This window comes from Polyodon spathula, chromosome 26 (genome assembly GCF_017654505.1).
Source record: "Polyodon spathula isolate WHYD16114869_AA chromosome 26, ASM1765450v1, whole genome shotgun sequence".
Lineage (NCBI taxonomy): Eukaryota > Metazoa > Chordata > Actinopteri > Acipenseriformes > Polyodontidae > Polyodon > Polyodon spathula.
Window position 1 is genome coordinate 14,608,216 of NC_054559.1, and position 16,088 is coordinate 14,624,303.

At 40.3% G+C, this 16,088-nt stretch overlaps 1 protein-coding gene across 1 annotated transcript in view; it reads right to left on the reverse strand.

The window, feature by feature from the left end:
* Positions 1-1,347: 1,347 nt before the first annotated feature.
* LOC121300803 (trinucleotide repeat-containing gene 18 protein-like) overlaps positions 1,348-16,088 on the reverse strand; it is a 41,899-nt gene continuing 27,158 nt past the window's right edge. The window contains 9 exon segments of the mRNA XM_041229673.1: positions 1,348-5,951; positions 6,852-6,926; positions 7,695-7,931; positions 8,258-9,516; positions 9,686-9,844; positions 10,244-10,360; positions 10,843-10,951; positions 11,303-11,378; positions 15,467-15,584. Of these exon segments, the coding sequence (XP_041085607.1) occupies positions 5,745-5,951; positions 6,852-6,926; positions 7,695-7,931; positions 8,258-9,516; positions 9,686-9,844; positions 10,244-10,360; positions 10,843-10,951; positions 11,303-11,378; positions 15,467-15,584 (2,357 nt within the window). The 3' untranslated portion in view covers positions 1,348-5,744.

A 16,088-nucleotide genomic window follows, 5' to 3' on the forward strand; every position in this document is an offset into this window, starting at 1 on the left:
TGTAACCTGTACCAGCAAGAGAACGTGGCAGCGTTGCCTAAACCAATCAATTTGATTTCCCAGTATAGGCACAGTTTTAATATCTGTTTACACACCATGTCAATGTTGTCCACCAATATAAAATATTCAAAAGCTGGTTTTTATTGTCTTCAGTGACACTGGATTTGTTCGATTCTGTACCCTTCACTCCTTTTAATGAAGCCTGGTGGTTTGGGACATACCAGCGCATCAATCCTATATACTGGTATTGATTACTTCCCAACAGCAGCCTTCCTTCAGGGAGCTTCATGGGCAATATAGTGCTGCTGCTTCACCCTGGCAATTGACAGGAGAGGATAAGACATTTTTTTATATATATATATATAAATGGCACTGCGTCATCTTTTCATGCTGACTGTAATTGAGTTGAGCCAAGGGCTGTGTAGTTGGGACTTGGGTTGAATTGAAGCCAGGAATGTTATGAGATAGCAGTCTTGTATATGTTCCAGCCACATTAACACTGTCGCTAGGCCTTCTTTCAGTCTTTAAAAAGGTGTGTGTTATAACAAGGCCAGTATAGTCTCGAAAAATGTCAGAAGACACAGGATAGCAGTTTTCTAAAAGCTGGTGTCAAACGGACAGTCTTTTACTGTTATAGGAAAGTAAGGTTTAAACAAAGTATGAATCAGGTCTTCCAGTATAGGTTTGGGGTTAGTGCAATAGTAAATTCTGCAGTTTTTTTGTTTTCTACTGACCTTGTCTCTGCATTGCTGCGATTGAGATACCAAAAATAATTCAGTCACAGTCATCGTTCGGTTTCTCCGCCTCAAATTAGTTTGACCCGATAGTGTGTTATAGTCATGTATACCACCAAGTCAGATTTCTACTGTATTGGGCATGTTCTGTGTCACTGTGGACTGGTGGGAGTATTTCACAGGGTGCACTCACACTTGGTTCATTTCTGCAGATTTTTACAAACAGAGTGCAGTTCAGGTAGGGTGCATATGTGAATGCTCCGAAAGAAATCCCTTTTTGTTTTAATCTAATTGATTGAACAACGTTTCTCAGTGACTGCTTAAAATACTCGATTGTCTTTTTGCTTTGCTATCAAGATGCACCTTTTTTTTTATTGGCAGAGGGCTTTTTCTGTAATGTTCAGCAAGTGTCTGTTTTATCTTTAAATAATGTTGAAATAATCTTTTTAACCTTCCCTGCACAATGTTGTCTCATAACTGAGTGCAATGTGCATGTGGTGCGTTTAGCTGTGTTTTCTCATCCAGCATTACCTCAGTAATAATAATAATAATAATAATTTTAAAACCTTAGCACACATTTAAATAAGGAACAAAAACACAACATTCCAAAGTTTCATTTTTATTTCAGTTTATTGAGGAATAAACTATAAAATCCGAGTTACTAAAATGCTTTAAAAGGAACACCTTGTAAAACTCTGCAGTTTCAATAAAAAAAAAAAAAAATGTTCCATGTGAGTTGTTTTTTTGTTTGTTTGTTTTTTTACACAATCCGCATTTCCTGCTCTATTTCTGTGGTTTTCTTTTTTTACACATGAGTAAATGTTTATACAAAGTGAAATCATAGCAGGTGTTCTCCCCAAATACAGACTCATTAATTATAAAATCTTGATCATTTTTAAAATTCCAAAATATGTTTTTGTTTGTTTTTTTTTTTTTTTTTTTTTTTAAATCAGTATTTATTTTTATTTTATTTTTAATTCAGGACCTTACTAACACTTAAGAAACTAAACAGCAAAGACCAATGAGGAACCAGCCTCCCGTCTGCTATTAACTGTTTGCATTACAAATTTCTTCACTAGCAGCTACCTCAGAGTATCTAATCAGCAGTATTGCACACGAGTTATATAGGAGAATTATATAGTGGGGTAAGGGGGAAGGGAACATACATACTGGGTAAAATAGAGTGTACAGAAAGCTCCAATCACTTAATACAGTGGACATGATTGATTACATACATACATACATACATACATAAATAAATTTTTTCGTGCTTTACAATATATTACATATTTCAGGTCATCTTTACCAAAAGGTGGTAACTACTCCCCCACCCCTTGCTAAAACTGTATATCTTTATTACAATGTCCACTGTCTGCCATTCCAAGCCACAGGACGTGACTTTGTGAGCAACAGTATTCAGGGGGAAGTGGATAAGATTTAGCAACAGCAGCCTGATTTACTTCAGTGCTGCAGACTGAGCCAAGGGGAAGTCAAGGCAGTTTCTAAACTGTCAAGTGCTCTCTTTACCACTCCGGTGACTGAAGTTTTAAACACACAAACATAAAACTGAACAGAAAGACTACTGTTGCACTGAGAGAAAGAAAGAAAAACAAAGCCAGACCTGTGCCCTGTAGTGTAGGAGGCTTTCAGTTCTCCACAAGCGGGTCCAAGTTGGTACAAAAGTGCTTGATATATAATTTGCTATTACCATTGTTTCAATACAGCTGAATCAATTGGTACTATTACCCAACTTTCTCAATGCCGTTTTACAGAAAGAGAATGCAGAGCATCATGGTGCTGCTCCACTTTTTCAGTCCGCTGTTGAACACGGACACATGTACACTGGAGCTTGGGGTTTACAATTCAAACAATTTTCCTTTTTTTTTTTTTTTTTTTAGGCCATGATTATTCTGCAATTCCATGTCCAAAAGCAAATACACAGAATTCTCTTCAGTTTATATCCAATTGCAAACAATTCCTGCTTCTGATAACAGAAATAAAAATCATTTCAGAGAAGAAGCTGCATTCGCTTACTGTAAACATGTCATCAAATCAAGCGGGTCATTCGCAATTCTTCGACAGCTTCTCATCAAAACAAATTATCTTACTTTGTGGGGAAAGTTAGTCAATGACGGTAAACATTAAGAGGTAAACATCTTTGGGAATGAACGCTACATTGGTTAAATTTCACAAGATAATACTGATGTTTAAAACAGCAAGGCCGAGTGATGGTTTGCATTTAAAAGGCAAGGAAGGGTCAACCAATTGAGTTCAAAAATGGCCATGGTTTATAGAGCTGATAAGCACATGGAATTTGACATGTTCTTTCAGAAATGTGGTTTTGTGATTGAGTTCACTTGACACAAAATTAATTTCACCGATGCTGAAAAAGGGCAAGCATGCTTTAATTTCCCTTTACGAACCACCACTTGGAATTACTGATTCATGTTTTTAGTCTGTGGACCTCTTTCTCATGCTACCATTTTGATAACCCTTTTTGCCCTTTTCTAAATTAACCGCACCTCTTAATCTTGCAATGAAAAATAGCCCAGGGACGACTCCTGGTCCTTTTACAAAGATTGACAAAAAAAACAAAGACTTCTCAGCCTTGTGCAATGTATCAAATCACGTTCACCCAACATTGTCAGGTTAGGCACACATATGGCATTATAATCTACACTACGGGGGGGGGATGCGACATATTTCTGTACCTTGCGCATAGCATGAATAACAAAAGAGTGTCCACCAGGTTTGGCTGGTTTGATAATACAGCACACATAAAATAACCAACTGGTTCCCAAAGCAGTGTGATACGGTGAGGCTTTTCTGAAGAGTTCCTTGTATCATTACATTATAACCCTATGTGTAGACTTAGGAACACAACTAACTACCAGCATGACTGCAGGCACGGACCCTGTTAGCCTGGTGGCCGCCTTCAAATCCCAGCTACTGTGTGGAATTGTATCACAGTTTGTTCAAATATTAATTTTGTGGAGGCCTTTTTGTTCAACTATCAATGAAATGCACAGGTACAGTTTGGCACCCTATTAAAAGAAAGAAGTCACTTTTGCACAAGCTAGACGTAAGTGTTATGAATAAGGGATTCAGTTGCATGGATACCCATGAACTGTATTTTAACCCTTGAATGCATTCAAAGCTTTGCAAAGAGGGCCCTCCATTCCATATAGTTTTACCTCTTCACAAGAAAACTGGTAGGAAATAATACTTTAGTTTATATATGTGCTACTTATAGTTAGACTCTTACAGTTTGTTGCTTTAAAGACATTTTTTAAATTTTATTTTTATGGTTTTTTAAACAAGATAAGGAGTTGTACATTGCCAGCTAAACCAAGCGGGTAGCTGCCAGCTACTTGGGTTCATTAAAAGCCCAACGATCACACTGCTGTGGAGGCACCCGTACATGGCATAATGAAGCCAAACTGGTGGAACAGCAGTCACCTCTTTAATTACATCACACAGAGGAGACCTGCATCAACAAAACAAACACAATTGAACAAACCACACGTGGTTCTCCTCTTCCTTCGATTGTCGGAATACTCTCTACACAAGGCATCCAACAGTGAATAAGTGCTCTCAGCCAACGTCTCTCTTCTCTCACAGTAGCCACAAGGCAAAAATACTGTTCGGATTTTGGGTTACATGTTCTCTTTTTTAATACAATTACTCATGCAAATGTTGCTGGGTTTAGTTCCAGAAGCATGATTATATCAACCCCAACCTTAGGTTTCCTGACTTTATTTTGATTTTTTTTTCCCCACACATTTTTGTAAAGTTTTTTTTTTTTTTTTTTTTTTTTTTTAAAAAGAAATTCAGTTGAAGGTATAATACACAAAAAGTCTTTTTTTTTAGTTTTTTGAATATATGCCTGCGTAATATACAGAATGAATCAGGCTCCCTCATTCACCAGTCTAACTGTTTAGTCCTCTAAAAGGTTTTTATTTTTTTCTCTGTCCCTTAATCCTGTCAATATTAACACAGATTCATTTATTTCTTTTTTTATAATGCATATTTTTTACAGATTGCAATTTGGAGCTTAGAAACCCTGGGTACATAAAATCGCCAGACCAGGCTTTCCAGAAGGCTGTGGGATGACGATGATGATGTCACCTTCCCTCGAAGGCTTGTTTTCTCTGCCAATACGCTCATTGTCATCTTTAATTAATTGCTTTAGAAGCGGGATAGTAATAGGCTTGCAGATTGCCCAAGGATTATCATAAAACCACCTGGCCTCGAAGATCCAGTAAGTCCCTTATGAACCATGTCATCTTTAATTGAAGCTTTTCTGGTAGAAACGTCTGCAGCTGGTGCTGACATATTCTTTTAAAACAAAACGCAGTTTGCCTTTCAGACATCTTCAACACTTTCTCCATGTTTGCATCATCCTCATTTCCACGAGACCACAATTAGTGCTCAGCAGATGTTCAAACCATGACCTCCGCTCAGTCCCAACTTTCGTTCCTTCTTTTTCACAAACGTATCAATACTATGCGCAAAAAGTCTTTCCGCCCGGCAGGCCAGGTTGTCAGCTCTGAGAATGCATTGAAAGGTTATTTTGTATGATGTAATTACACCTTTGAAAGTCAGGTGACCAGCTTCCCAGAAGAAGTCCTCAGACTGATAATGTCATCTCGCCTCCAAGGGTACAAATTTCAATACAGATCTGCTTCAAGCCGCCATGCAGCTGATTTTTATTCCAAGTCAAATAAATTGCAGGTCCCGAGCTGATAGTGTTATTTTGTACCGAGGGCAAACATTTCTTCAGGCAGCTAACCATTTCCCCATAAGAACCTAATGATGTGCTTCTAAAGCACTTTTATAACGTTTTCCTCATCCTCCACCTTTTCAATGTAATTCACAGAATCAAAAAACCCAAGAAGGTCATGAGCATCCTTGAACAGATAACTGCTGTCTTGGTTGAATTCTTCAGGTAAATACTGTGCATTCGAGGCTCTGGTCCCTCTTTACGCATTATGGAAACAGCACTGCTCTTCAGCATATGATGGGTACTCCATCAGTGTTGAAGATCATCCCTGTGGTTGGTTCATAGGTCCCAGCCAGGTAGTACAGATCCTCGCTGTCCTGATATTTCTTAGTTTTAATCATCTGCTCGTACTGCTCCAGACTGACCACCAAACACTTGTGAGAGACGGTCTGCACGTCGTTTTCGTCGATGTGAGAGGACTGGTACAGGGCACGCTGCATGGGTGAAAGAACATAGGGAGAGATGTATTTGTTACACACAGATACACTTAGAATTAGCTCAATAGAAAAGCATACAAAAATGAAGTATATACTGTACATTGTTAAAAGCAAACTATCATAATACTTATGCTGTTTTGATAATGTGAAATGTATAATTAAGTTGGCATTAAAATAAGATATATTAGCAGGGTTTATGTAAAAAAAAAAAAAATCACAGCACTACTACCCTTTATGGTATAAAATAAAAAATAAAAATGTTGCTCATACAGTAATTGCATTTCTTTTTTTTAATTTAGTCTACAACATAATATGTGCAAATGTGATGCTTCCCTTTGCCATTTGAAATCCAACAGAAACAATGACATCATCTATAACACTGATTGTCTGGAACTGTAAGCAACTGAGAGCACATTTCAGCAACATCTTACCTCAGCTTGCAACGACAAACACATTTCACACATACCATCTAAATGATTCAAAAGTATATTTTTCTATTATTATTATCATTATTATTATTATTATTATTATTATAAATACAAGTTTATTTTGACTGGTGCTTCTAGTCGCTAAACTTTGTATGAACCTGATTTTGGCAAGAAAAACAGTATGGAATTTATTATACTCTGTAAGTTAACATTTAAAATCACACAAGTCCAGTCAAGGGTTTCTGTCAAAACCTTGCCTCAAGAATGCCTGGTTCCACAGCTGCAGGGAATCTGGACAGTCACCAGCAATCCTGGGTTAGCTCATGCATTTCTCAAGGAAATTTAATCCACATTTTTTTTGCCAACCGCAGTATGTTTTTAGAAACGTAAAACCTAAAACAAAGATTCGTCTTCCCGTTATCTGCAGAACCCCACACTTGCATAAAGAACAGCCAAGGCTCGAACTCACCTCCATGAAGTCATTTCTCTGATTGGAGGCCTGGAGAGCAGCTGGTTGTCCTCTGCCAGACTTCTGATCCCACTGCTGCCAACGAGAAGAGGCGTTGGGACATAATACAGCTATATCAGCGAACATTTAAGTCTGGACTACAAGAACGATGGTCTGAACAGATCAGAGTAAAACCTTTGATATTATTGTACATGGGGATCTGTGGAAAGCCATGAGAGGATCATTTGCTTTTAAACATTCTGTGTATGTCATTCAAAATGAGCTATACCAGAAACACACGTTTCCCAGCATGTCTGCATGCATTAACGATCGAACAGGGCTTCAAATGATATGGTATATTATGGATGAGTGCTGCTTTATTCTAACTGTACCCTGTGTACCGTCATTGTAGAAAAAAACCTTCAGAGAAACTACCTATGGTGCCGCTATCCTTTCCACTATATTTAATGTTCTATTTTATGTATTATGATACTATACAAGTATTCTGCACTTTCCACTGTATTTAATGTATTATGCATTGTTTTTTACTGCAAATCATGTATTATGCATTTCTCTGTATTTGAGGTATTATAGATTTTCTTGTTACTGCATCTGTGAAACATGCTTTGTGGTGGTGGTCCACTATGAAAGGCATTATATAAAATAAAGATTGATTGATTACAGCAGCTGTAAAGTAGAAACAAATCAATCGGCGTTAAGATAATAGATGTTTTTGGAAGTTTTAGCATGACATTGTACAATTATATTTATTCACAGTGTTAGTTACTTAATACCTCTACAGAGCCCTATAAGCATAACACTTTAAATCACAGTGTCCACCCCCCCAAAAAAAAAAAATCTCACCTTTCTATCATGTAATTTCCTCCCAGGGTTAGTCTCCTCTGGGTGGTAGAACCACTTGACTCTGACCACCATGTAGTTTCCCCAGGACTCCCACATACTCTGGATGCGCCCAATGTAGGGCAGGTTGGGCCGGCCAGCAGACAGGAAAACTGCACAGTCTCCGATGCGTATAATCTCCTTCCCTCGCACAATCGCCTTATAGAACAGCTTCTTGGCTTTACCTTTCATTCCCCGCCTCTAGAAAATAAATAAATAAATAAAAATGCTTTTAAGCTTGTAGCATTGGGAAACTTACTTAAAAAAAAAAACACCCAGTGTTTTTCATTATAGGGCACAGCAGCAGCTGACGACAATAAACTTGCAGTTATCAAGTACATGTTTCTGGTACCAGACATAAATGAGCTTCTTAGGTCTGGATTAAATAACAACCTTTAAACAGATTGTTGGGTTAAGCAGTTAAAATGGGAGTTAAAAGGGAGACAAAAAGGAAGCAAACAAAAAACAAACAAAAAAAAAAACACGTCATTAACTGCAACAGCATACAATTACAGAATAAAGCTCACCTGGGTTGGTTTGCCAAACCACTTCCAGAGCTGCCGGGCAGGCAGAAAGGCAGCGATTTTGGGTCTGTTTTCCACCGAAGGAAGTCTCTGACGCTTGGCCAGCTCCTTGGTTGTGGGCAGATGGATTCCTTCCCGTTTCTTCGGTCGATTCTTGCCTTGCTGCTGCTCCTGTTTCTGCTGCTGCTGCTGTTTCTGACTCCTGGTCTGGGATGGGGAGGAGGAGGAGGAGGTGGTCTGGAGCTGTCCTGACAGCTTGTTCTCGGATTGGGGATGGGTCGCCTGGGTGGGAGAAGTGGAGTGCGGGGAAGCTGGGGTCTCCTCATCCGAACTGCAGGAGTCTTCATCAGTGGTTGATGAAGAAGAACAGCTAGAGCTGGAGGAGGAAGAGGAGGAGGAGGAGGAGGAGGAGGAAGAGGAGGAGCTGCTGGAGGAGGAGGTTGAGGAGTTGGTAGACGAGATGGGGCTGGAAGCCCTGGAGCTGGGTGAGCTGCTGTCTTCTTGGGTGCCACCCTGATTTCGCTCCTCCTCTTCCCCATCTGACTCAGAGCTGCTGTTGCTACTGCCACCGCTGCTGCTGCTGCCATCCAGTTCCTCTTTCTCCTTGTTTGTTTCCGGGTCCTTTACCTTGACCAAGCCGTCCACGCTTCTCCCCAGCTTCCCTAAGCTGTACGTGGAGACAGCACCAGCCTTCGGCTTTTCCTTTTCCCCTGCTTTGGTCTCGGCTGCTTTCTGTTTGACCTCCCCTCCCATGACCGTGGTATAAGCCATGCCCATCATGGTCTTGTTGTCCATCTTGCCCGAGAGGCTCTGGTCTTCCATCATCATCAGGGCTTTGGTCTTCTTGGTCTTTGGAGAAGTCACTCCTTCGTGATCAAGCTTGATCATAAGTTCAGACTCGGGCTGTTTCCTTTGGGCCTCATCCCCTTTCCTCCCTTTCTTGGATTTCAATTTCCCCTGGCTGTTGTCACTGGCTTTGAATGAACCCGAGAGGTCACTGTAGGAATCTAAAAGGACGTTGCCAAAGACAGGTGGTGTGTAGGTCGCCTGTTGCTGAGCGTTTCCTTTGGCAGGAATCTTCCTCTTTGTGATTTTCTTCTGTTTCTCAGTAGGCATTGCCACAGAAGAGCCAGCGTTTGGGCTTTGCTGGCACTTTCTACCTGGTTTGGAGCTTGTTTTCCCCTGGGCCGCTGATCTCTCCTGGGTGTCTGTGGAAGCAGGCACTTCTCTTTGCTCACGATCCTCAGGAACAACTTCAGGCCCTTTCCAAGTTAGAAAAACACATCAGGGTTTGAATAGGTAATGTCTGGAAGAATCACCCTCTACTTTCAATCAACTTATGTTTAATGGATTAATTTTGTTCGTATTATTTTTACACAGTACATGGTCGTGTATTTATTTGGTTACAGAGGAGTTAGCAGGTCACTGTACCAGGTTTAGGTTTGGGCCTCCTGCCGCGCCCTCGGCTCTTCGGAACTGTCTCCACCGATACTTGGACACTCGCCTCCTTGCCTTCCCCGGTATCCTTGCTGGATTTCCTGCTGCGTCTCGTTGTGCTGGGCACCAGTAAGGCAGGAGAAGGTTCTGCACCTGTAAACACCAACCCTGACTTAAACCTGGGTACCTTGCACAGTGAGAAAGTGAAAAATAACATTCTTGATTTCTGTGTAAATAAATGGCTGCCAAAACAGTGCTACACGCTTACCAAGCCGCACTCAAATGTACAGTAGTTTTGATGTTATAGAAACCATAAACAATATTCCGAGGTTTAGAGAACCCTCACCTTTGCTGACCTCTAAAGGTGATCTAGGAAACATAACCCCACTCAACACAACAAACCAGTTCACCAGACCTGGTCTTGGGTATGTCCCTGTATAAGTTTTGTATTGTATTTCTGAATGAGATACTAAAACCATTTCATGTTAACTGGAGTATTCTTCATAGGTTAAACAATACCAGGCATGATTCCAGTGGTTATATAACACTTACACTGTATCTTATAATCGGGAGGCAGCAGTCGGATGTGCGACAGGGGGATTCTCCCCGTGTCTCCATCGTCAAACTCCACAGTTATCAAATCGTCATCCTCATCCACATCAGGGCTCCCTACGTGATAAGAAGCAAAGGTTTAAGCGCTTTCCTGGGCCTGGAGAACATCTGGAATTATGTGGAAGAAATCAGGATTCGTAGTTTGAGCTGTAGCCTGAGGTAACATACAGGAAACACAAAATAAAATACAAAAATCTGATCTGTATTTCCTGTAAGTATTCTGCAAACACAGCTCATATCTGTCTAAAAAAAATCCCTCAGGAAGGAGAGGGGGTGGGAGTGGGGGTTAAACTTGTTTTTCCCTTCCAACTCCCCCTTAACACATGCGGCACACGTCCAATCAAAACCTCACTAGAGGCACTGTATTCCAAGCCAAGGCTGGCCAACATGAATGGATTGTCTTTGACAGCCACAGTTCTAGATCCTGTCTCTCAAAACTATGAAACTTGAGAGTTTGGATTTAAAATACAGCAGCAGCTGCGGTAGGAAAAGCATGGATGAAAATACAAGATACAAAACAGGACACTGTAGTGTATTACCTCTGACCACGGTTCCAGGATACAGGCAGCGGTACTGCTGACTCCAGTATGCAGAGATTCTCGTTCCCTCAGGGAGGTATCGCACAGAGGGGGGCTTCACATCAATAATCTGTGGAGGGCAATTGGGATATATGGTTTTTTAAATTACCCAAGGTTTCCGTCCAGAGTTAATTTGTGGATTAAATGGGCAACAGTAACTCATGCAAAAATGAAGTCCATGAAAATTTAAAACAGAAGCCACTGGATATGTCTTAGGGTTATAACAATGGGGGCAGGATCAACGTGCATCAGTGATCTACAAATTCTTCTAAATAGGTCGGAAATCATTGCATATTGTAACAGATTAATAGAGAAGGCCATTATGGAGAAATCTGGAGTTTAGGGGGTGATTTATATTGCACCTTTCATTGAATTTCCTTGGCATGTAGCATGCTTTCTATTCCACACTAAGTGTACATACCGCCTCTTGTAGGAGCTGCTCCAGGGAGTAGATGTGAGGCCGGTTTCCTCGTTCTCCTTCCACAACAACTCGGTATCTGAACAAAAAACACCAAAAAATGCGGGTGTGACCTCTTCGCACACCACAGGGCTGCCGCGTACAATGATAGGGACTCTTGCCTAAGCAAGCCCTTCGCACTCACCCCTCTTCAGGGAAACAGTCAAAAGAAGTGCAGATTTCAGTAAATGTATCTCGCTTGAAGAAAAGGATCTGGCCCTATTTTAAATACTGCAGAAACAAATAAACCAACCAACCGGCAAGAGACTGTTACTATTATGATTGTATCTGGTGGATTTGCAAGTATCTCAATTTAGGAAGGTCATGCCCCTCTGGGTGCCTGGTCTTACTTGGGTATTAGAGGGGATTCTTTGAGGTTTTTGGAAAGGCCTAGATATATGATTAGTTTATTCCTGCGATCAATGCTCGTTCCTTTGTTGTCTTTTCTCAGAAGCCAGTGCCACGACTGGAAAGGGGAGAGGGCAGATGGGAAACCCTCCTTCCCCTTAAGAAGAAATACCATGGCTGACATGAGCTTGTAAATATGTAGGAGCTGTCAAAAATCCCAAAGGTAAAACTCAAACCTCTTTCAGGTCTGTGGTTGATGTTGGGATAGAGGCTCTGATCTCTGGTGTTTTCTTATGGGATTGTGGAAGTAGGAACCTTACTCTAAGGAATTATATAGCTTCCCTTCGGAATCACTTTCCAAAAAAACTGCATTTACTATACAGTCAATCCAGAGACCTTTTATTTACCCAAAATATATATAATCAGTTGCTGCAGGTCTAGATTTGGTATTTCCAAACAATTCTTGACCATTCCAAGGCTGAAGGATTTAGACACAAATACATAACCTCTAATAGGTGAGGTAGTGTTGTGAACACCATTTGTCTCCAATCACTATTGCCTAGCACCTGGATGGATGTTCAATTCAATTGATTAGTTTTTAATGTGATGTATGGTTAGAATAGAATAGAAATATCTGGACTGAAGTGTTATTTGATCTGCTGGATTGCATTGGCAGGGACTAGTTTGGAGTACCGAGCTGGGCTCTGAGAGGCTGTCCGGGGCCTCATTGTGATACTGGGGGTGCCTGATTGACAAGCCTGCCTGTTCTGGATTAAGCTGGACTGAGGGACGTTGGTTTGCAGAGAGCAAAAAACACGGACTTTTTGATCAAGGGATTTTCTTTTCGGCTGGTTTCTTAACTGTTGCACGGGTGGGATACAGCATGAAAACAAAGACTGGTGGGCTTCTCGAGAACTTGAAAATACATCATCTCTAGACCCAGGTTGAAAAGACCACTGCAGCTGAATGACAGCCCCATGATTTTGGTTCTGGTCTCAGCACTGACAGCAGCCACTCAAAGTCACTGTTCGTTAAATTTTAAATCAATCAGGAGTTTGAGTTAAAAAGTTAGTAAAAAATTTTTTTTTGATTATGTACAGAGAGATGACCTCGGACCAATGAAATTACTAAAATAAAAATTTTTAAAAAAAAATACTATATATATATATATATATATATATATATATATATATATATATATATATATATATATATATATATATATATATATAATATCACAGGATGATCTTAATAGCATGGGCAAGAGGGACTGTCCCGGGTGATCGGTCACACTAAATCCTTATGAGGACTATCTGTCTGTGTCCGACACAAAACTAATAAACTTGCCCTTGAATCCCGAGTGGGTTTCATAATATGCCAGCGACTCCCAAGAGCAGGGTCTGGCAGCTTTGAGGGAGTTTGCTTTTAGATGTCAGCCACACAGTTTATTGAAGCAAAAAGTTAAATGCGGCTCCAGGCAAACAGAAGAGGTAAGCAGCAGCCCAGAGAGCCTCCGACTCATCAAAAAAGGTCAGAGTTTCAAAGTAAGTGCTCCTGCGGCAACTGAGACGACGAGTAAGAAGAAGAAAAATAAACAATGGATCCTGGTATCTAAGCGGCTGGGGATTCATGCTGTCTCTGCACTTAATATAAACAGGAAACCACTCAAAAATGCCAGCTTCGCTTCAATCGTTCCCAGCATCTTTTTAAAATTAATATAGGTCATACATGTGGACAAAAGAGAGAGAGAGAGACTGTACCTAGTGGATTACCAATGTGAGCTGGATGGAAGAACTACATTCTGATAGTCAACATCTCAATTAGTAATACTTTTAGTTCTGTAAGGTACAGAGCTACTAAGTCAGGTAGATGGCATGAGGTTAAAAGCTCGGAAACCACAAAAGCAGACGGGCCCGGCTCTTTTGCACTGTGGATAAGATGCTCGCTTCCCATGTGCGGGGTTCACTGGTTCGTGCCCAGCCTCCACCTTAGTTACATTTGCAGAAGGACGCAAACATTATAATGAAATAGCAACAACTGCTCAAGGACTGAAAACGGATTGTACAAGAGAAGCTAACTTCTATCACAAAAAAAACAATACAAAAAGCTGTTTGTTACTAGCTTGATTGTGTAGCTGTTCAGAATTCCTGCCTGTGACTTCTTTATTCAAATAAAAAAATGTTATGGGGAAAAAAAAAATAAATGCCCAAGATAGATAAGGGAGTGCTTTTGTTATATGGGAGTGAGTTAATTATGTATTGATCTCTTGAATACTGGCTCATTAAGGACTCCAAGCGGGGAAACAACGGTTTGCAGAGATCCCCTTTCTCCTTGCTTGCAGATTCATTGGTAGGTAGGGTGCTAATGGATTCATTTATTTGGGGAATGCGAAAAACTAATAAGTAAGGCGAAAAAAAAAAAAAAAAAAAAAAAAAAATATCTTTGGATAGAGCACAATATCAGCCAGTCTTTAGACTTAATTTGCCAAGTAAAAATGGCTTTTCAACTGCCAGATGCCCAAAGCTATTTAAAAATAGATCATTCTGAACAGAATTATTTTTTTTTTTTTTTTTTGTGTAGCTTAAACTGAGTTTTCTAAAGACGCTGCTTTAAATGGAACAAACAGCGCAAAGAGTGTATTTGTTAGTAGGTTTGTTTTCTATGGGGATCCCCCCCCCCCCCATGAACTTCCCTGCTTGCAGCGCCTCCTGCTGCCTTACTACTGAAGTGCCTGACAATCTTGTTCAGTTTTACACTTCACTGTATTTCCTTGGTTGACTGCGTTTCCTTAGCTTTCTGTGCACCCTACAACAGAAGGAGACAGTCCACTTTGTTTACCGTCTCCAAAGATTTGGTTTTAGTTTGAGGAACACAAGCTTCCCTCTTCCCCTTTAAAACCCATCAGCTAAATTAGACTTATTTCCTTTAACGTTCAGCTTTAAACAATTCCTTCAACTAAAACTGAAATAAAAAAAAAAACACAAGGCTTTTAAGACAACATCATTCTTAATGAAAAAAATGTGCCTTCCCTAATTATATATGGTGTTCAACAGCAGCTGTGAGTGTCATTATGAGGGAACAGGTAAATTGCTCCACACTTTACAATCGAAAAAAAAAAAAGGGTTTGCATAAAATTCAAATCCTACTTTAAGAAAACAATTCTCCTTATGCAATACCATTAGATCACAAGAAAATACATTAAAAAGTGGGCAGGATTGCAGTCATGATATTTCGATTTTCTGCAGAACCCCAGAATATTACACCATCAGATTCCTTAAATTCATATTTAAAATCTGATCCACATTGACGCTGCCTGCATACACACACACACACACACACACACACACACACACACACAGCCGTATGAATTTAATATAAAATGCAATGGGTCCACACATGCAAAAAAAAAAAGAAAAAAGGTGCTAGCTGATAAATGCTTCAGGACAAAAAAATAATGAAAATCCCTAAGCAATTGTGTTTAAGTTTCTTAATTTTAGCAGATTTAAAACCCCTTAGAAGTTGTTTTTTGTGTGTGCTGAATTCAGGCTTGTAGCAACTAGATTTGATACATACTAATTCTCAGCAGATTTCCTCGCAGCTAATAAACTCGCAGCCTTTGCAGTCTGATCTGCAGAGAATTAAGCTAAAGCCTGTCTGCATCTGCAGGCATTCTAAAGCCTCTCCCGGTGGGAAACAGCTGGGTTTGCAGTACGAGGGGTAGTTGTCCATAACAGACAGGCAGGTTTGACATGGGGGCACAGAGTTAGGTTTTTCCCTTACATGTCTGGAGAGTGAACAGTCTGGACATGGCCGGCGTAGAGCAGCTTATCATCCATGGGAATGAGGACCCGGAGCCCATCCTTCAGCTCGTCTTTGTCAATAACGCAGTTACAGGGGCCTGGAAGGAGGAAGAGGAGGAGGAGGAGGGGGGAGAGGGAGAGGGAAAAGAAAGTCTGTAAGCCAAAGCAGCAGAAAAGCGCCTTGCTAATTGTCTGACTGTACAAACTGGCATTTAATGCTACAGCCCCTGTGGGTGGTGGGTACACCTGACTGCACCGACGGAAAAGAGAACAGATGGCACAGGCACTGCAGATTCTTACTTGTCAACAGGATAGCAGCCCAGACTCCTACCATTTCATCGCTGCTCTATCGACATCATCCATACCTTTTAACACTCGTAATAAAATAAAATAAATATCTTAAGCAGACAGGTTAATGGCAAACACCTAGACCGATTATAAGCTTACCAAAAACACTCTATTCAGTCTGTAGAAGAATAATAAAAAAACACCATTGCACTGCATATGTTATACATCATTTCACAATATAAAAAGCACCAGATTTTTTTTTTTTTTTTTTTTTTTTTAAATAAAACAGAGCCATATCAGATTGCTTTCTTTCC